Source organism: Bos taurus, chromosome 11 (assembly GCF_002263795.3).
Source record: "Bos taurus isolate L1 Dominette 01449 registration number 42190680 breed Hereford chromosome 11, ARS-UCD2.0, whole genome shotgun sequence".
Lineage (NCBI taxonomy): Eukaryota > Metazoa > Chordata > Mammalia > Artiodactyla > Bovidae > Bos > Bos taurus.
This window is the reverse complement of record NC_037338.1, coordinates 75,070,584-75,091,500: the sequence shown is the minus strand read 5'-3', so window position 1 is coordinate 75,091,500 and position 20,917 is coordinate 75,070,584. Positions and strand designations below refer to the sequence as shown.

Here is a 20,917-nt window from a genome sequence, read left to right as displayed (position 1 = left end):
GCGCTGTCAGCGCTCGGCGGCCACGGAAGGGACGCTCTGGGCTGTTAGCTCTATGGTTTCTAGGTCTGGCCAGCGGCCGAGGAAGTGAGGATGAGAAAAGCCAGAATGTGCTCGGGACGAGCTAGCGCGCTGGAGTCGGTCGTGGAACCTTCATACCCGGCCAGGCCTGGCTACACCAGCATCCCCACCATCACCCCCAGGTGCCCTGGATGGAGCCAGAAAGGACTGGCAAAGGCCGGTACAGAGGAGGGCGTGGTGACCTGAGTGGGAATCCCAGGGACACCCAGGGACCCCAAGCCAAGACACTGAACTTGAGTCGTACTTTTCAGGGCTAGAAAAATGTGAATGATAATTGTGATAAAAGCAGATCTGTGCCGTATCTGGCACATGGTTAAGCTTAAGAAAGAACTAACACTATAACCCTGCGTCTTTGAACAAAGCAAGGCACTGTCTTTCTGTAACCTTAGCCAGACCTAAGGCGGAGTCCACGAAGAATGAATTCTTCTAAAGAGCTTCCACTGCTTTCTGCCCGGGCAAGAATTAAAGTACAAAAAGCTGAACACAAAGATACAAAATGTGCCATTTAACTTTCATAGAAAAAGATTAAGGGACACAATATGAAAAGCTATTCTGTAAATAAGAATTATGTTCATTTTCAAAAATTGCCTTACCTAGAAAAATTGAAGACTCGGGAAAAGTCTTGTAAAAATCAACAAAGCTGCAACAAAATTCCAGCCATCCAAGCTAGTAATTGTTCAACAAAATTGTATAATGCACTGGGAATGGAAGTGGTTTTTCTGTTGGAGAAGCAGTACAGATTCCAGGAAAGCAGACAAGTCCCTCTTACACTAATTTGCATACCACACCCTCCCCAGAACACTTCACCCACTACTTAGAACCCGCCTCTTGGGTATGGAGACCTCACAATACTTGAGACTTCAGTTTTCCTGTGTCAATTAGCTATGAGATCATTGAACAAAATAGTTTTCATTTCCTGCAGAAAGAAGCTGGCTTTATTATTCAAAGTATCCTGAAAATGTGTATGGTATGCAAATTAGCAGGCAAAGGACTTGCTTCTGTATTTGTTTTTGTAGTCCTAAACTGAGAAAGCCAGATTGTTATTTGAGTTACCACAACCTAGATCAAACCAGTCAATCCTAAAGGAAATCAATCTTGAATATTAATTGGAAAGACCGATGCTGAAGCTAAAGCTCCAATACTCTGGCCACCTGATTTGAAGAGTCGACTCATTGGAAAAGACCCAGATGCTGGGAAAGACTGAGGGCAGGAGGAAAGGGAGCAACAGAGGATGAGATGGTTGGATGGGATAACTAATCCAATGGTCATGAGTTAGAACAAATGCTGGAAGTTAGTGAAGGACAGGGAAGACTGGCCAGCTGCAGTCCATGGGGTCACAGAGTCAGACACAACTTAGCTAGAGAACATGGAAAAATGCTAACAATGTTGCCTTTTTCCTTCCATCTTCAATATTGGCTACACAAAAATTACCAACTTTGTAAGTTTGTTTTTTTAATGCATGCTATTGTGACAGCTATCATGATACAATCTAACAAAATTGTTTCAAATGAAGTTAAAGGCAACTAAGTGCTACTAGGAAAAAAAAAAACTATTTGGCCAACCGCTAGAAGTAACAAATGTGTGCAGCTACAGCCTAACAGTGGATACAGTCTCAAATAAGGATACTTGCTCAGCTTTGTAATAGTAACATAGCTTCATAAGCTTATTAACTATCTTCAGTGATCCATTCCTTTCACAAACAAAATTTACTAACACCTATTAGTGTTTGGGGCTTCCCTTGTGTCTCAGCTGGTAAAGAATCTGCCTGCAATGAGGGAGACCTGTGTTTGATCCCGGGGTTGGGAAGCTCCCCTGGAGAAGGGGAAGGCTACCCACTCCAGTATTCTGGCCTGGAGAATTTCATGGACTGTATAGTCCATGGGGTCACAAAGTCAGACTGAATGACTTTCACTTTCACTTTCATTACTGTGTTAGATACTAAATATATTTGACCATTAAACAGTCCTTCCTTCAAGAAACTTAATGCTTAACTCCTTAAATCATCCCGTAAAAGGCATATAAGACACTTACTCATTGGAAGAAAAGCTATGACAAACCTAAACAGCGTATTGAAAAGCAGAGACATCGCTTTGTTAACAAAGGTTCATATAGTCAAAGCTATGGTTTTTCCAGTAGTTGTGTATAACAGTACCTTTACTGGGCTGCCCAGGTGGTGCTAGTGGTAAAGAACCTGCCTGCCAATGCAGGAGACATAAGAGACACGGGTTCCATCTCTGGGTCGGGAAGATCCCCTGGAGGAAGGCATGGCAATCCACTCCAGTATTCTTTCCTGGAGAATCCCTGGTAAGCTACAGTCCATAGGGTCACACAGAGTCAGACACAACTGAAGTGACTGAGCACACACGCACACACCATTTACTGTTTATTCGAACCCTAACTGGTGTCAGATCCTCTGTCAGACTAGGAAACATGGAGGGTTGGTTTTTTTTTTTTTTTTTTTTAACAACATAGTTCTGGCCCTCAAAGAGCTCACAGACAAAAAGGGAACAGAGACAGGCAAGGAAGCAGTAAGTTGCGGAATAATGAAATTAGAATAAGGCAGAAACCTCTAATTCAAACAGAGTTTAGAGAAAGCTGAGAAGTGATGACTTCTGAGACGCATCTTGAACCACAAAATGAAGAAAGAAAAAATGGACCCCAAAAAAGAAAAGTTTGGAGAAGATATCGAAGAGTTGCTTGTTTTACACAGTATAGAGAAAATAACTGAAAAATCAAGTAAAATCATTTTTAAGCCTTACTTTAAACTATATGAGCTGGCAAGATGCTAAAGAATACTCAGGAGCTCAGGAATGTTCCTGAGCTAAAGAACACTCAGGAAAGTCACAGGAGGAACCCAGACAAGCAAACAAAGCTGTAAAGACAGCTTTCATTTTCAGTACATTTGCTCAACTCCAGTGAGCTTGATCTATTTTTCTCTGCCTACGGAAGATAGAAGGAAGACAGAAGACAAAGTCCAGAACCTGCTTAAGTTGCAGAATCTAATGTACCTTGCAAAATTCTGGTACAAAAATGATACATCTGAGAATAAGGGTGAATTAGAAATAAACCAACCAGAACTTCCAAAGTGGTCTAGTGGTTAAGAATCCAACTTCCAGTGCAGGGCACACAGGTTTGATCCCTACTAGGGGAAATAAGATCCCACATGCCAAGGGGCAACTAAGCCCTGGGTCTCAAGTACTGAGCCCAAGCACTCTGTAGTCCTCACAATAAAACTAGAGAAGTCCAGCCACAGTGAATCTCCAGCATAGTGAAAACAGAGAAAGAAAAAAAAAATCAACCAGCCTTCCTATCACTATTCTCCACGAAGCTGCAAGGAGAACTGTCTTGCCCAACATCTACACTAAGAATAAGAGGGGAAAAAACATATCCCTTAAGAATTCAAAACAACAAACCAGTCCTCAGATTTACAGCCTAAAGTTACCAAATCTGATAGTATGAAAACCTCAGGTTAAATCAAAAGATCCTAAGCACAAAGCAAAAGTTAAACGTAAATTATCTCCAAAAGAATGCACCTTCAACAGGATATGCAAATATATATAGTCTCATGAACATGACTCAGTAAAAAAAAAAATCAAAAACAGCCAGCACACACACACACACACACAAAAGCCCAGACAGCATAAAAGAATAAGACCCACAATTTAATATTGATTAGAAATAGATTAAAGATTAGAAAATATTAATAACAAGCAAAAAATGAATGAAACTTTTAATGAGATAGAACTTATACAGTTAAAAAGAATAAAGTTAAATGTGAAGTATGACCTATTAAAAAAAAAAGTAACATGGACTTCATCAAATATCACATATCTCACAAAGGACTCATCTAAAATATAAAAAGAACTCTCAAAATTCAACATCTAAAAAACAAACAATCCAATTAGAAAATGAGGAAAAGATCAGAAGAGCTATTTTACCTAAGAGGATATATAGATGGAAAATAAGAATATAGACAGATTTCAACATCACTAACCAGTAGTGACATGCATATTGAGACTATGATGAGTTATTATTACATACCTATTAAAAAACTAAAATAAAAATTAGGGTGTTTTTAAAAAAATTTACCAATGCTGGTGAAGAGGCAAAGAAACTGGATCATTTGATCATTGCTGGTGAGAATGCAAATGGTACAGCAAATCCAAATCTGAAAAACAGTTTGACCATTTCTCAAAAATCTAAAATACACTTACAATACAAACCAGCAATTGCAACCCTGCATATTTATTCCAAAGAAATGAAGAGTTACATCTACATAAAAATCTGTAGACCATAGTTCATGGCAACTTTATTTGTAATAGCTGAAACAAAACAACAAAAAAAAGTTGCTCATAGGTCAATGGTTAAACAAACTTTAGTACATTCAAAACAGAATACTGCTCAACAATAAAAAGGAATTAGTGATATATACAAAAGCTTACAAATCTCAGATGCATTAAACTTAAACAGAAGGAAGAAAATAATATACATATGACAGCATAAAACAACATAATAGAAAACGAATAATAGAGAAATTCAAAATCAAAAGTTGATTCCTGGGAATTCTCTGGTGGTCTAGTGGTTAGAATCAGCACTTTTACGGAGAAAGCTGGGGTTCAACCCGTGGTCAGGGAACACAGACACAAGCCACACATCACACCCAATATAAGATTTTAAAAAGTTGTTTCCTGTAAAAAGGAAAAAGGAAAGAGAGAGAGAGTGAGAAAGGAAAGACCACTAGCCAGACCAATCAAGGGGAACAAAAGAGAAGATGCAAATTTCAAATTTCAGGAAGGAAGTTATTATAAATATCACTCAAAATTTTAGATCTCAAGTCAGCAAACATTTTTCTGGTTATAAATGGCCAGTTTGTAAATATCTCAAGCTTCACACATGGTCTATGTCACAGATTCTTTGTTTATATTTGCTTTTTGGTTTGTTTATTAACAATCCTTTAACAATGTAAAAACCATTCTTAGTTCACAAATGTACATAAATAGGCCACAAACTAGATTTGGTCCACAGGTTGCTAATCACCAACATTTACTATAAATATTAAAGGGACATTTAATAAATAAGAAACAACTTTGTGCCAATAAGTCCCAAAACATAGGTAGGCATATTGCTTGAAATAAAACTAATTACTAAAACTCATGCATGAAGAAACAGATAACCTGAATACCCCTATCATTAATTAAAGAAATGAAATATGTAATGAAATACTATCCCACAAATGTTACACCAGTCCCAGATGACTTCAGTGGTGAACTCTATTAACATCCAATATGTAAGGAAAAGCAATGCCATCCCAGGTCAGGGAACTAAGATCTCACATGCCATGTGGTTCACGCAGAATGAAAAAAAAATTTAAACTGACTCAAAAAAAAAAAAAAAAAATAGAAAATCTAAAACAGAACTGTATTAAGAGACTGAATCACTAATAAAAACCTCCCAACAAAGAAAAACCCAGGACCAGATGACTTTACTGGTTCTATCACACATGCCTACCAAACATGTAAAGGTAAACTGACACCCATCCTTCTCAAAATATTGAAAATAGAAGAGGACCCACTTTCTAACACAGTCTATGAGACCAGCATTACCTAGATACCAAAGTTAGAGAAAGATATCACAATGAAGGAACTGCAGGGCAATATCCCTTATGAACGTAGATGCAAAAGTCCTCAACAAAATACTAGCAAGCCAAATCCAGAAGTATATTAAAAGGACTGTACACCATGACCTTGGTATCATAGTCGGATGGTATCTTCGATGGACATGAGTTTAAGCAGGCTCCAGGTGTTGGTGATGGACAGGGAAGCCTGGCGTGCTGCTGTCCATAGAGTCGCAAGGAGTCAGACATGAGTGAGTGACTGAATTGAACTGAACTGAACACCATGACCAAGTGCGATTTATCCCAAGTCCATTTAATGGGGAAAAGGACAGTTTCCAATGAGTGGTGCTTGGAAGACTGTATATTCACATGCAAAAGAGTGAGGTTGGACCTTTATCTTACACCACATACAAAGACTAATTCAAAATGGATTAAACACCTAATATAAGAGCAAAAACTATAGAATACTTAGAAAAAACATAGAGGAAAATCTTCATGACATTTGATTTGGCAATAGTTTCTGTCAAAACCATAAGAAAAAAAAAGAAAAAATAGATAAATTGAACTTCATCAAAATTAAAAACTTATGTATTAAATTTCACCATGAAGAATGAAAAGACAACCCACAAAATAGGAGAAATGTTTAGAAATCACGTATCTGATAAGGCATTAAATTCTAGAATACATAAAAAGCCCCTACAACTTGACAACAAAAAATAACCCTACTTAACACTGGACTGGGCTTCCTTGGTGGTCCAGGGGTTAAGAATCCACCTGCCAATGCAGGAGACATGGGTTCCATGCCTGTTCCTGGAAGATTCTGATACCTGCTACAACACGATGAACTTTTAAAACATTATACTAAGTGAAAGGACAAATATTATATGATCCCATCTATAAGAGAGAACTAAAATAGCGCAACTTCATAGAGACAGAAAATAGAGATTATCAGAATCTGGAGTTGAGAGTGGATTGAGGTGTTATTGTGTAAATGGGTACAGACTTTCTGTTTGGGTGAAGAAAAAGTTTTAGAAGTGGATACAAGTTACAAAAGTGGATACAATCTAGTTACACAAGATTGTGAAAGTAATTAATCCTACTTAAAAATGGTAAAAACAGCAAGACAAAATAAAAATCTTGCAGTATTGGGAGTATTGTTCTATTGTTACAGAAGTCAACAAACAGATCAGCAGAAGGGAATACAGATCAAGAATACAGGGCCCAGAAATAGCTCTTAGTGTTGATGGGGATTTGGTATATAAGATAGCATTAGAAATTTTAAGGAAAAAAGGGACTATTTGATAGATGGTCTTGGGACCATGGGCTTTGTCTGTTAGATATTACACCAGATAAGTATATGTAAATCCAAGTCCAAGATGTCAACTTGTTCTTTAATAAGCAAGATAGAAGGGCATTAAAATAGATTATTTGCTGAGTATAGTTAAGCAGATTAAACTATTGGGTTAACTACAGATGTACTAGTACCACCGTCCCCCAGGCCCAACTAAAAGATTAATAGGAAACCAATAAACAGATTTGCACTGAAAAAAAAGAGAATGTAATACACCAAATTAATAGAATGAATATGGACCATAAAGCAGGTTAAGTACTGAAGAATTGATGCTTTTGGATTGTGGTGCTGGAGAAGACTCTTGAGAGTCATGGACAGCAAAGAAATTAAACCAGTCAATTTTAAAGGAAATCAACCCTAACTATTCATAGGAAGGACTGATACTGAAGCTGAAGCTCCAATACTTTGGCCACCTGATGTGAAGAGCCAACTTACTGGAAAAGACCTTGATGCTGGGAAAAATTGAGGGCATGAGGAGAAGAGAGCTATAGAGGATGATATGGTTGGATGGCATCACTGACTCTATGGACATGAGTTTGAGCAAATTCCAGGAGATAGTGAAGGACAGAGAAGCCTGGCATGCTTCAGTCCATGGGGTCACAAAGAGTTGGACACGACTTAGCAACTGAACAATAACAACAACAATAGAATGAAGGGAAAAAAACATAAGCATTTCAACTGACACAGAAAAGTATCTGACAAAATTCAATAACCTTTTGGGCCTCCCTGGTGGCTCTGTTGGTAAAGAATCTGCCTGCAATGAGGAAGACCCAGGTTCAATCCCTGGGTCAGGAAGATCCCCTGGAGAAGGGCATGGCAACCCACTGCAGTATTCTTGCCTGGAGAATTCCATGGACAGAGGAGCCTAGCAAGTTACAGTCCATGGGGTTGCAAAGAGTCAGACAGGGCTAAGGGACTAAGCACATGCTTTACTCATGTCTTGGGAAAGGCCCAAGCATGCCTTTCAAATCTTTAATCAGGTAATACCTTGCCTAACTTGTTGGTTCTGCCCATAGATCAAAGAAACCAAAATGAAGAACAAGTGGCCAGATCTCTTCCCTACCTTCCCCTGAAATAATCTCCCAAATTGTACGACCAAACCATGTGAAGAAGATAACACTTACAGGAAAATCACAATAAGTCGACAGGCCTGCAGGCCATTGAGATGGTGACTCTGACCCCATATCTTAATGATTAACTGAGATTACTGCCCTCCTTCCCTTTAAAAGTTCATGACTAAGCAGACTCTTCAGAGGTGGTTTTTGGGAGATGTTGAATCCACTGTCACTTCAGATTGCTGGCATTCTGATGAAAGGCACTTTTCATTTACTACCAACATTTGTGACTATGTAACTGATTTTGTAGGTGGTGAGCAGTGGGATCCCCAATGGATAATAGTACTGGCATAATATAGATAAATGGAACAAAAATTTTCTGGGGGGTCACATTGTATGCCATGTGGAACTTCCCTGATAAGGGGGATCAGGGATCAAACTTGTGCCCCCTGCAGTGGAAGAATCTTAACCACTGGACCACCAGGAAAGTCCTAAATGGACCAGAATTTTGAGTCCAGAAATAAACCAACACATCTAGGGTCAGTTGATTTTTGACCAGGGAAGTGTTCTCTCGTTATCAAATGGTGCTGGGACCAAAAAAAGAAGACAAAGAAGAGGGAAAAGAAGAGGGGGCATCATATAAAGGCCATCCATAGAAAAGTCTCTTTATCCTAAGGAATCAAAGTAACTCCTTCCTGGTGGCTTCAACAGACAAGATCCCTGGAGAACAAGTTTGAAAGCTGAACTAACCACAGGATCTCAGAATTGCTCACCTGAAGAAGAGTTCAAAAGATTCACAGGGTGCCTTTACTTGCATGGGGATGGCAGGGATCTACAGATGAAGCCCAATATCAACTTGAATCCCAACACTAAAAACTTTCAAGTAAAAACAAATAGGCAAATGGAGATTATATTTGAAAGGATTATTCCAACAGGGATGAGGGTGGGATTGGGGGGTGGAGAAACTATAGAAATAAAGCCAGAGGGTAAATACAAAGGGAAGAACACTCAATTGTCCCAAAACAACAACAACAAAAAAGTCCTGGATTTAGATAAAGAGAGACTTTATTGGAAAGGATTATTCCAAGAAGAGGAAAAGAAACTACCGCAATGGGGTGTGGTAGCTGAGGCGACAACCATCACTATCAGGGAATGCTATCACGCACTGAGGCCTGCAATTTACCTCCAGAGTTAGACAGAAAAGGGCCCTTCTTTGAGAGGGAGGAGGAACAAAGACTACACAGAACTGGGCATAGGGCCAGGGGGATGGATGGGTGGAGGTGGCAGTTGATCACTCAGCACATCAGGGTGGTTTATGTGGAGGTCAGCCTACTTTTCCGAGTGATGGTGAAGGGGGGATTGTAGGCTGGATCAGGTTGAGAGTGGGTCCAAGTTTTAGGAGCCTGGAGGAAAGAGAGAATCTTAAGTTTGGTCAAAACAAGGTAGCTGGTATTTTGTCCAGATTGTCAGTGGGCACAATCAGTAAAGACAATCAATCATGAGGCAAAGAGAACGGCGATTTGGAGGGTCTATGTCTGACCTTGTCATGGGTAAACAAGGGGACATTCGTGAGTCTGAATAAACCACATGGGGGAAGTGTGGTTTCTTGCTGTCAGCCCTTCCAGGGACACGAAAGGGTCGTGGGGGGATGGAAGGGGCGGGGAGGGGGTGTTTTTAACCGTCGCTTTCCGGAATCTCGGGTCTCAGGTAAAGTTCAACATGGTCAGAATGCAGGGAAATCTCTCCACAGATTCAATCAGAGGCTGACGAAGTACACAGGTAAGTTGGTGCTGAGTTCTGAGGTGAGCCCACACCTAGCTCCCTGCGTTTTCCGCGCCGAGTGAAGAGATAAGAAGCTCAGCGTCCGCAGGAGGAAGGAGGCGGCCGCCATCGGCGCGGGCCACTGGGCGAGCCGAAGCGACCGCCGCCGCCGCCAGCCCCGCCCCCGAGCGCGCGCGCTCGGGTCTGCGCAGAGCCAGCCTCGGCGCGTACTCGGCGCCGGGCGACGGTGACCGAGGGAGGCGCGCGCGGTTCCAGCGGCCCGGCCGCCGAGCTCGGTTGGGCCTGGGGGCGGCTGTGCTCCTCCTCTGAGGGGCTCCAGCCCGGCGGCGGCGGCGACTGCGGCCCCTGAGCGGACTGAGACCGAGGCCGCGAGGCGACGGCGCGGCGCGGCCCCCTCCAGCGGCCGCACCGGGAGGTGAGTTTCCCGGAGCCGCGCCGCGCTCGGCTGGGTGAGGGGCCGGGCCGGCCGCCGGGCGGGGCCCGGTGGATGGGTTGGATGGGTCTGGCGGAGCCGCCTCTCCAGGTCTTTGTCTCGGTGTCGGAGATCCGGTCCGCGACCCCGAAAGGACGCAGTGGGGCGGCGGGCGGGGCGGACTCGGGGCCCGCGCAGGTGAGGCGCGCTCCGGGGCCGCCGATTCCGGGCACGCGCCCGGGTGGTTTTCTCGCTCTGCGGGCGCTCGGAAACTTCGAGTTCTCTGTTCTCAAAATGCAGACTCGCAGCGCAGAAATAAAGAGCATGTTTGTGTGGGGTGGACCTTTCTTAGGTAACTTCATTAGTTGGCTCTTGAAACTCACTTTTATTTTGTAGGCTTGATGGTCTCTTTTCCTACTTAATTTCTTTTTTTCCTCTGTGTCCATTTTTATTTGCAGTTTGTTGCTTGTCAGCAATAACGAACGTTAGTGTGGCTTCGAGCGCTGGTTTCTTCGTACTCAATCTGAGATCATTGAAAGTAAAGATAGGAAACTGGCAGCCTCTACTAATGTGGGATTGTAAAATAGGACCGATTGTATAAGCGACGTGAGAATCAAGCTTCCTTATTTCATAGTCGTGGCTCAGGTGTGTTTTGGGACTGTTTATAAGGTAAAGTTAGAGACAGGCACTGCTGATGCTGCTAAGTCGCTTCAGTCGTGTCCGACTCTGTGCGACCCCATAGACGGCAGCCCACCAGGCTCCTCTGTCCATGGGATTTGCCAGGCAGGAGTACTGGAGTGGCTTGCCATTGCCTTCTCCAGAGACAGGCACTGGTGGAATCCAAAAAATGAGTAAGAATTGTGTGCACGACGGAGGGAGTAATTAAGCACACAACAAAAGTGATGCAAGGCAGAAACTACTACGTACTGAGCCCTGACTTTTAGCCCTGCGTGTGGTAAATACTTTACACGAAGACTTTAATTACTGAATATTTAATGCTAATTACTAAGTTTATCATTCAAATGTTTTTAGTACCTATTGTGTGCTGAGTGCTGACGCTATGACAGTGACCATTATAGGTTTGTGCAGTGTCACTGGAGGAGACGAATAATCACGCAAGTAAATGCCTATCTACTTAACTGTTGTTTTTCCGACGCTAAGTCATAATCCGACTCTGCGACCCCATGGACTGCAGCAAGCCAGGCTCCTCCGTCCTCTGCTGTCTCCCAGAGTTTGCTCAAACTCATGTCCTTTGGTTAGATGGTTATCTAACCATCCTCTACCTAGAAAGAAGCTGAAAAGGAATGTACGGTGTTGTGTGAGCATGTAACCGGGGACTGAAGAAATCAGTTCAAATTTTCCTAGGAATAGGTCATCTTTGAGCTCAGTTATTATGGATAAGTAGGATATTAGGTGAAGGAGACTCCAGTACTGGAACTCTTCGGACCCCCCCACCCCACACCCCACCCCCGCCTGCAGAAAGGACACCAAAACGGTTTCAAAAGGAGGGAAGAAAGATCCAGGCAAAGGAAATCAGTTCCACAAAGACTTGAGAATGTTTGGGGAACTGAAGATCAGATCAGATCAGTCACTCAGTCGTGTACGACTCTTTGCGACCCCATGAATCACAGCACGCCAGGCCTCCCTGTCCATCACCAACTCCCGGAGTTCACTCAGACTCATGTCCATCGAGTCAGTGATACCATCCAGCCATCTCATCCTCTGTCGTCCCCTTCTCCTCCTGCCCCCAATCCCTCCCAGCATCAGAGTCTTTTCCAATGACTCAACTCTTCGCATGAGGTGGCCAAAGTACTGGAGTTTCAGCTTTAGCATCATTCCTTCCAAAGAAATCCCAGGGCTGATCTCCTTCAGAATGGACTGGTTGGATCTCCTTGCAGTCCAAGGGACTCTCAAGAGTCTTCTCCAACACCACAGTTCAAAAGCATTAATTTTTCGGCGTTCAGCCTTCTTCACAGTCCAACTCTCATATCCATACATGACCACAGGAAAAACCATAGCCTTGACTAGACGAACCTTTGTGGGCAAAGTAATGTCTCTGCTTTTGAATATGCTATCTAGGTTGGTCATAACTTTCCTTCCAAGGAGTAAGTGTCTTTTAATTTCATGGCTGCAGTCACCATCTGTAGTGATCAGAACAGGTGAATTGAGGGGACTGTGGTTAGTTCGGGCCAGAGAGATGATGTGGGGCCTTTTAAATAATGTTAAGGTTTGGGGACCAGTTTTCTCTTTTCTTTTTTTAAAAACTTTTATACCCAAACTTTCAAACTACTCAAATGTAGTGAGAGAACATTGCAGTTAACTCCTTGTCATGTTATCCAAGGTATTTGGATCTTATTTGAAGAGTAGTGGGAGGTCTTGATGGATTTTAAGCAGGAAAGTCTCATAATCAAATCTGTATCTTAATCAAAAAGGTCACCCTGACAAAAAAAAAAACAAAAAGAAAAACAAAAAAAAAACACAAAACAACAACAGAAAAGAATTCCCTGGCCGTCCAGTGGTTAGGATTCCATACTTTGACTGCTGAGGGCCTGGTTTGATCCTAGTCTGGGAACTGAGATCCCATAAGCTGCGCGTCACTTAAAAAAAAGAGAAATGTCGCCTTGACTCCTGTGTAGAAACTGAATTGGATGGGAACAAGAATGGATGTGGGGAAACCACCTAGAGATGATGGCACTAGGGTTGTGGTTGTGAAGGTAGGGCAAATTCAAAGAGAACATAATTGATCTCTCCTTGTTGTGTTAGTAATTCTATATTCATGTCTTTTGGAGGAATCGTGGAAGGTTTTCTAAAGGAGATTGTATTTGAAATGGGTTTTGCAAGGGAAATAACAGTATGGAGCCCATTCGGGAATGAGAATATCTTTGTGTCAAAACAGTAGCTAACTCAGGGATCTGGAGGGTTTTTTTGCAGAAGTTTCACCTTTCTCCTAGGATTTTCTCACTGAAATTACTTTTGTCACTATCATTGTGGTCCTTGTGAGCTCCCTCCTTAACAATTTTTTCTATTAATAGAAGAGAGCAAAAATGTATGTTCTTCATTACTGGGATTACAGCTAAGCTAAGCTAAAACTTTCCAAAAGATTTCATTTTTTGTTGTTGTTGTTATATATATAATAGTTAATAAACTAGAATTCACAAAATATACAAATAACTGTCGTTTTAGTGTTTGAATCTGATGGCCATAGTTTGATCTTGGCAGCTTAATCCTATTCTGTAGAAGATGTAGCTGAAAGGTGATCCATTGGTTTCTTTTCCCTTGTGCTGAATGACTTTATCCTTAAAGGAGAAACTAGTTTCTGCATAGCATGCCTAGTGGTACAATATCTTGATTCAAATTCATAATCTTAAAAAAAAAAATAGCCTGTAGTATGTTTTTAAAAATAAGTAAAATTTGTAATACGCATATTTTTCTTTTCAAATTCTAGTGTATACATTAAAAGATGACATTTCTTGGTAGTCTAAATTTATTTTGATTGGATTTTCCTTTTAGTGGATACATTCCAGATAGCTCAGTTTCCTCTGGCTCCTGACTGATTTTATTACTACAGTTGTTGGGAGTAAGTGGAATAATATTTGAGAAGGTGTTTAGTAAACTGTGATATACAATACAAATGTAAGATGGTAGTGGTACTAACTGGAAGTAAACTGAAGCAGAATGAAGGGACTGGTGTTCATCTGTCCATTCTGATGCCCAGCCTCATACTGGTAACTTCGATATTTGTCAGGTGGCTTTTTTATTTTCTACATACAGTATGTACATGACTTAGGTTCTTTCATGTCACATGACTGATGGTTGTAGATGCTCACTCAATGGATATAAAATTTTTACATGGTTCATTTCCATGTTACTAATTTGTGGTAGAAATACCTAAAATAATAGTAACTTTATGTGCATTATAGAATAAGTTTTTTTTTTTCCCCAAAACCATTTATTTATTTATTTGGCTGCATTGGGTCTTAGTTGCAATACGTGGGATCTTCACTGTGGCACAGGGGCTTAGTTGCCCCACAGCATGTGGGATCTTAGTTCCCTAACTAGGGCTCAAACCCACGTCCCCTGTATTGGAAGGTAGAGTCTTAACCAGTGGATCACCAGGAAGGTTCCTAGAATGAGTTTTTACTTTGCAATTCTGTGCTGTGTTTGCAATTAGTAATTCAGTATATTTTTTTCCTTGTTAGTCTGTAAACTTCCTGTTAATGGATACTGAGTCTGTCCTTCTACCATTAGTTCTAAACTAATACCTTGCACACAGCAGTGGGAGGTTCAATAAGTATACAAATGTTTTTTAAAGTTAATCTAGTGAAAAGAAAAGTGAAATTTCGTAGCCATGTTGAAATTAAAACTTTGAGACTAAGTCTGAAGGTGTTTCTTACTATAAGTCCTTGTAACAGAGGTTATAATTGGGGACTGGGAAAAGAGAAAGGAGCATAACATTACTGTAGTCTCGATATTTCTTTTGTTCTCTGAACAACCTTCTTAGGAGGACAATTATCTCCAAGTTACAAGTTAGGCAGCTGGTACTTAGAGAAGTTAAGCAACTCTTAAGCTCAAAAATGATGTAGCCAGTATTCCAGCACAAGATAGTTTGAATGCAAGGTCTGTTCTCTTTTGTTCTCATGGAACAAGTAAAACCAATTTATCAATAGCTTAAACTATGAAATGATAAAACATATTAATAATTTGCTAGAGAATAATAACTTATTAGTGGGAAACATAGTGAGATGCTTTAAGGATGGCTCCTCCCTGCTCTGCACTTGGCTAAGCACCTTGGAGGGCTTCCCCGGTAGTTCAGTTCAGTTCAGTTGTTCATCGTGTCCAACTTTTTGCAACCCCATGAATCACAGCACGCCAGGCCTCCCTGTCCGTCACCAACTCCCAGAGTCTACCCAAACCCATGTCCATCCAGTCGATGATGCCATCCAACCGTCTCGTCCTCTGTCGTCCCCTTCTCCTCCTTGGTAGAGCAGCTGGTAAAGAAAGTGAAAGTTGCTCATGGTGTCTGACTCTTTGTGACCCCATGGATGATACAGTCCATGGAATTCTTCAGGCCAAAACACTGGAATGGGTAGCCTTTCCCTTCTCCAGCACATCTGCCCAACCCAGGAACCAAACCAGGGTCTCTTGCATTGCAGGTGGATTCAGCTGCATTGCAGCTGGCAAAGAAGCTGACTTTGCTTTATATCAGGTTCTCTCAACATTAGCACTTGACATTTTGGGCAATACTTTCTTGTGGGGACTGTCTTATGCATTGTAGGATTTTCAGCAGCATTCCTGACCTATTAGGAGCACCCTTCATCCCAGTTGTTTTGACAACCCAGAAATGCCTCCAGCCATTGCCAGATGTCTTCTTAGTGGCACTGTTGCCTCCTGGTTGAGACCCACTGCTTTATCTTTATACCATAGTTTCATAAAAACAATACTAATATATAAATGTTTTCTCTTTGAATGCAACTAATTTTTTTAAAAGTAAATACGGGGTTTTATGGGCTTCCTCTGTGGCTCAGTGGTGAAGAATCCACCTGCAATGCAGGAGATGTGGAGACACGACTTAGCTGCTGAACAACAACAAATATTCCTTTGTGTGTATATACTACGTGTTGTTCAGACATTTATCTGTTGGTGGACATCTGGATTGCTTCCATCTCCTGGCTTTTGTGAATAATGCCTCAACCACCAAATTCTTTTCTACACCCACTGCACCATTGTACATTTCCACCAGCAGGGTTCCAGGGCTTTAGTCTCTCCACATCCCTGTCAATGCTTACTATTTTTGTTTTATTAAATAATAACTATTCTAATATGTATAAAGTGGTATCTGATTGTAACTAGTGATGTTGAGCATCTTTTTCATGTGCTGATTGGCTGTTCATATATCTTTTGGAGAAATGTCTGTTCACATCCTTTGCCCAGTTTTGAATTGGTTTGTTTTCCCTGCTGTTTTTAAGTTGTATTTTTCTATCATTCACTTGATAGCTGCAAACCTTTGACTGCTTTCCAGAGTTCTGACTAAGTTGTTCCTGACAGTTTCTGCTTATCTTTCAGTGTTTCTGTGGAGAGAGGAGCTTGCAACTGCCTGTTCTCTCATTTTGCTGACATCACCCTCGAGTGCATTTTGGGAGTGGGGGTGGGGAGGGTGGTTTACTGGAGTATAATTATTTACAATGTTGTGTTACTGATAGTTTCTGCTGTGCAGCATAGTGAGTCAGTTATATATATGTAACTCTTCTTTCGAGTCTGTTCTCATATAGGTCATTGCAGTATTGAATGGGGTTCCATGTGCTATTCAGTAGGTTCTTATTAGTTACCTGTATTATATGTAGTAGTTTATATATGTCAGCCAAGTTCAATTTTTTAATTTTAAATCTTGGATATATCTAGAATTTATTTTTGTAATGGTGACTCCATATGACTGTTGAGTTTATTTACAAGTCCATCTTTTCCTGATTTTTTTGTTTGTTTGTTTTTAGATCTGTAATAATAGCATGGATTCCTCATGGGTTTTTGTTGTATTCAATGAGTATGATCCATTAGTATCATCATTTACTTTGATGTTCCACTTCCCAGATTGGTCCAGTGGGAGCCTCTCCATGTAGTTTCAGTGTCCTTTTATGTCTTCATCATTCACTGAGCACCATCTTACTTTCTGGAGCAATATGTTTCAGTTTCATTGTTCTTTCTCTGCCTGTGTAATCAACATTTTCTCTAAGGAGCCATGATTCCCTTTTTAAGGAAAATTGTATTTAGAAACCACGGTGTGAGTTTTTGGTATACTTATCTAGTGTAACCTTGCTTCCAGTACTTCTCAAAGGGCACATGGCTTGGATTGTTTTAAACATTGACTTGTTTGATTATTTTGAAAATCAATTTGTTGTTTTTAAAAATTTTTTATTATTTTTTTCACTTTCATGCATTGGAGAAGGAAATGGCAGCCCACTCCAGTGTTCTTGCCTGGAGAATCCCAGGGACAGGGGAGCCTGGTGGGCTGCCATCTCTGGGGTCGCATAGAGTCAGACACGACTGAAGCGACTTAGCAGCAGCAGCAGCAGCAGCACCAAGTCTTAGTTGCAGCATGCAGGTTCTTTAGGTGCAGCATACCCTTAGCTGCAGTGTGTCAACTCTGAGTTGTAGCATGTAGAATCTAGTTCCTTGACTTAGGGTCAAACCTGGGCCCCCTGCATTGGGAGCTTGGAGTGTTAGCCACTGGACCACCAGAATGCCCATGATTTCTGTGCTTATTTCTTACATCATTTTTGTTGTAAAGGCAAGAATATTGCAGAAAGTTTGGAAAAGAAAGAAAATAATCCACAATTTTATTACCTGCCAAAAATAACTATTTTCATTCTTGTTTCTCTCCATTTTTTCATATTCAATTTTTGCTGAAATTTTTATTTCCTATATTTTTCTCTTATATGGTGTCTTTTTCTTCATAATTATTTTTGAGGGATACATAATATCCCATCAGGGCTTCCCTGGTAGCTCAGCTGGTAAAGAATCCTACTGAAATGCAGGAGACCCCGGTTTGATTCCTAGGTCAAGAAGATCTGCTGGAAAAGGGATAGGCTACCCACTCCAGTATTCTTGGGCTTCCCTGGTGGCTCAGATGGTAAAGAATCCACCTGCAATGCAGGAGACCTGGGTTCAATCCCTGGATTGAGAAGATCCCCTGGAGAAGGGCATGGCAACCCACTCCAGTATTCTTGCCTGGAGAATCCCCAGGGGCAGAGGAACCTGGTGGGCTATAGTCCACAGGGTCGCAAAGAGGCAGACACGACTGAGTGACTAAGCACAGCACAGTGTCCCACCAAGCAGCTATATCATGACCACTTACTGCATTTTCAATTTTTCCTGATGAAAAACAGCTGTGGTAGACATATTTTTTGTATATAGCTTACATTGTTGGTCTTTTAAGTTTCCAGAAATCTGGAAGATCAGGGTCAAAAGATATAACATGGTCAGTTTGCTTTCTCCTGAAATTGTGAGAATGAGTTTATATTGATTTCATATTTTGTTACTATTGGAAGTTGAATGAAATGTTTACATTCACTTTTGTTTGTTATTAAATCAAAGGGTACATTATTTTTCATCATACTATTTACAAAATCTTTCTTTATCAGAAGATTATCCAAATCCTGAATTTACTTTTTACTGTTGCTTTACTCTAGGTGAAAGTGACAGCTTTGAGTCTGGTCATTTGTTCTTAAGACCTCTTTAGTGCTATTTTAGGTGTGTATAATAGCTTCAAAAATATTTACATATGGGGGAATGAATTTATTTAAAATACTGTATTAAAAACTTTAGCTTTTCCTTTTACAGTAAAACAAAAGAGAATGAAAGAAGTAGATAATCTTGAAAGTATAAAGGAAGAATGGTAAGTTGAGTAATGCATTTTCTTTGTACTATATTTTTATCACAGTTCACTTATTTAGTATATTTTCATTATGATTATTTGTTAAGTATCTATGAGTAATGTATTTGAAAGTTGGTATTTTTCGCATTAAATGGTTTTTTAGTGAAGTTTCTAAGTATTTTTGTGATTAGTTTTTTAAAAAGTGTTAAATTTCTTTCTGCTCACATATTATTTCTTTTATGTAACTGAAAAATTAAAGTAACTGTTTACTTCATTAGCCCCTCATGTTATACTGTCTTGGAGTCATAGTGGAAATATAATGACTTTGGAGTCAAATAAACCCAACTTTGAATCTCATCTCTGTCTTCTACTACTTCTCTGGCCTTTGAGCGACTTAGATTCTTTGAGCTTCAATGTCTCCTCTAAAAAGGGAGGGGGCATACATAGATATCTGAAAAGTTTTTGTGAGAATTAGCCAATTCAAAACACTGAGTATAGTATTAACACATAGCAGGCACCCAATAAATTGTAGATGTAAAGTTTGTGGTTCTTATTAATATAGAGTTCTTTATTCTCCCTTATCTGAGATGAAATACTTATTTTTGTATTATGTTCTTTTTGTCTTAAATATTCAAAGATGTAAGCGCCTTTCATTCATAGTCCATTTAAAAAGATAAATAAGTGTTTATATTAACATGTTTTGTGAAGACTTTCTATACCAAATATTGTTATTTTTTCACTGGAGGATTTATTATTTCATGTAAATATCTGATCAGTTCAGTTCAGTTGCTCAGTCCTGTCCGACTCTTTACGACCCCATGAATTGCAGCATGCCAGGCCTCCCTGTCCATCACCAACTCCCAGAGTTCATACAAACTCATGTCCATCAAGAGAGTGATGCCATCCAGCCATGTCATCTTCTGTCATCCCCTTCTCCTCCTGCCCCCAATTGCTCCCAGCATCAGAGTCTTTTCCAATGAGTCAGCTCTTCGCATGAGGTGGCCAAAGTATTGGAGTTTCAGCTTTAGCATCAGTCCTTCCAAGGAACACCCAGGACTGATCTCCTTTAGAATGGACTGGTTGGATCTCCTTGCAGTCCAAGGGACTCTCAAGAGTCTTCTCCAACACCACAGTTCAAAAGCATCAATTCTTCGATGCTCAGCTTTCTTCACAGTCCAACTCTCACATCCATACATTACTACTGGAAAAACCATAGCCTTGACTAGATGGACCTTTGTTGGCAAAGTAATGTCTCTGCTTTTGAATATGCTATCTAGGTTGGTCATAACTTTCCTTCCAACGAGTAAGCATCTTAATTTCATGGCTGCAGTCACCATCTGCAGTGATTTTGGAGCCCCAAAAAATAAAGTCAGCCACTGTTTCCACTGTTTCCCCATCTATTTCCCATGAAGTGATGGGACCAGATGCCATGATCTTTGTTTTCTGAATGTTGAGCTTTAAGCCAACTTTTTCACTCTCCTCTTTCACTTTCATCAAGAGGCTTTTTAGTTCCTCACTTTCTGCCATAAGGGTGGTGTCATCTGCATATCTGAGGTTATTGAGATTTCTCCCCGCAATCTTGATTCCAACTTGTGCTTCTTCCAGCCCAGCGTTTCTCATGATGTACTCTGCATAGAAGTTAAATAAGCAGGGTGACAATATACAGCCTTGACGTACTCCTTTTCCTATTTGGAACCAGTCTTGTTCCACGTCCAGTTCTAACTGTTGCTTCCTGACCTGCATTAGGTTTCTCAAGAGGCAGGTCAGGTGGTCTGGTATTCCTATCTCTTTCGTTTATTGTGATCCACACAGTCAAAGGCTTTGGCATAGTCAATAAAGCAGAAATAGATGTTTTTCTGAAACTCTCTTGCTTTTTCCATGATCCAGCGGATGTTGGCAATTTAATCTCTGGTTCCTCTGCCTTTTCTAAAACCAGCTTGAACATCTGGAAGTTCATGGTTCACGTATTCCTGAACCCTGGCTTGGAGAATTTTGAGCATTACTTTAGTAGCGTGTGAGATGAGTGCAATTGTGCGGTAGTCTGAGTATTCTTTGGCATTGCCTTTCTTTGGGATTGGAATGAAAACTGACCTTTTCCAGTCCTGTGGCCACTGCTGAGTTTTCCAAAGTTGCTGGCATATTGAGTGCAACACTTTCACAGCATCATCTTTCCAGATTTGAAATAGCTCAACTGGAATTCTATCACCTCTACTAGCTTTGTTCGTAGTGATGCTTTCTAAGGCCCACTTGATTTCAC

At 40.7% G+C, this 20,917-nt stretch overlaps 1 protein-coding gene and 1 long non-coding RNA gene across 6 annotated transcripts in view; one reads left to right on the top strand and one right to left on the bottom strand.

The window, feature by feature from the left end:
* Positions 1–9,145: 9,145 nt before the first annotated feature.
* Positions 9,146–10,195, bottom strand: LOC112448815 (uncharacterized). The gene is made up of 2 exons (XR_003037246.2): positions 9,778–10,195; positions 9,146–9,501 (listed from the first exon to the last, which is right to left on the bottom strand). It is a non-coding gene; the product is annotated as an uncharacterized lncRNA (long non-coding RNA).
* A 9-nt stretch (positions 10,196–10,204) lies between these two features.
* The window catches only part of UBXN2A (UBX domain protein 2A), a 31,100-nt gene continuing 20,387 nt past the window's right edge, over positions 10,205–20,917 (top strand). The window contains exons 1-4 of one of the 5 annotated variants that reach the window (XM_005213044.4): positions 10,205–10,295; positions 10,751–10,937; positions 18,476–18,536; positions 18,627–18,681. In XM_005213044.4, coding sequence (XP_005213101.1) covers positions 18,641–18,681 — 41 coding nt within the window. In that variant the 5' untranslated portion in view covers positions 10,205–10,295; positions 10,751–10,937; positions 18,476–18,536; positions 18,627–18,640. Of the gene's footprint in view, positions 10,645–10,750; positions 10,962–18,475; positions 18,537–18,626; positions 18,682–20,917 lie in introns of all 5 variants that reach the window. The other 4 variants (XM_005213043.4, XM_059891453.1, NM_001192967.1 and 1 more) reach the window with 4 other exon arrangements.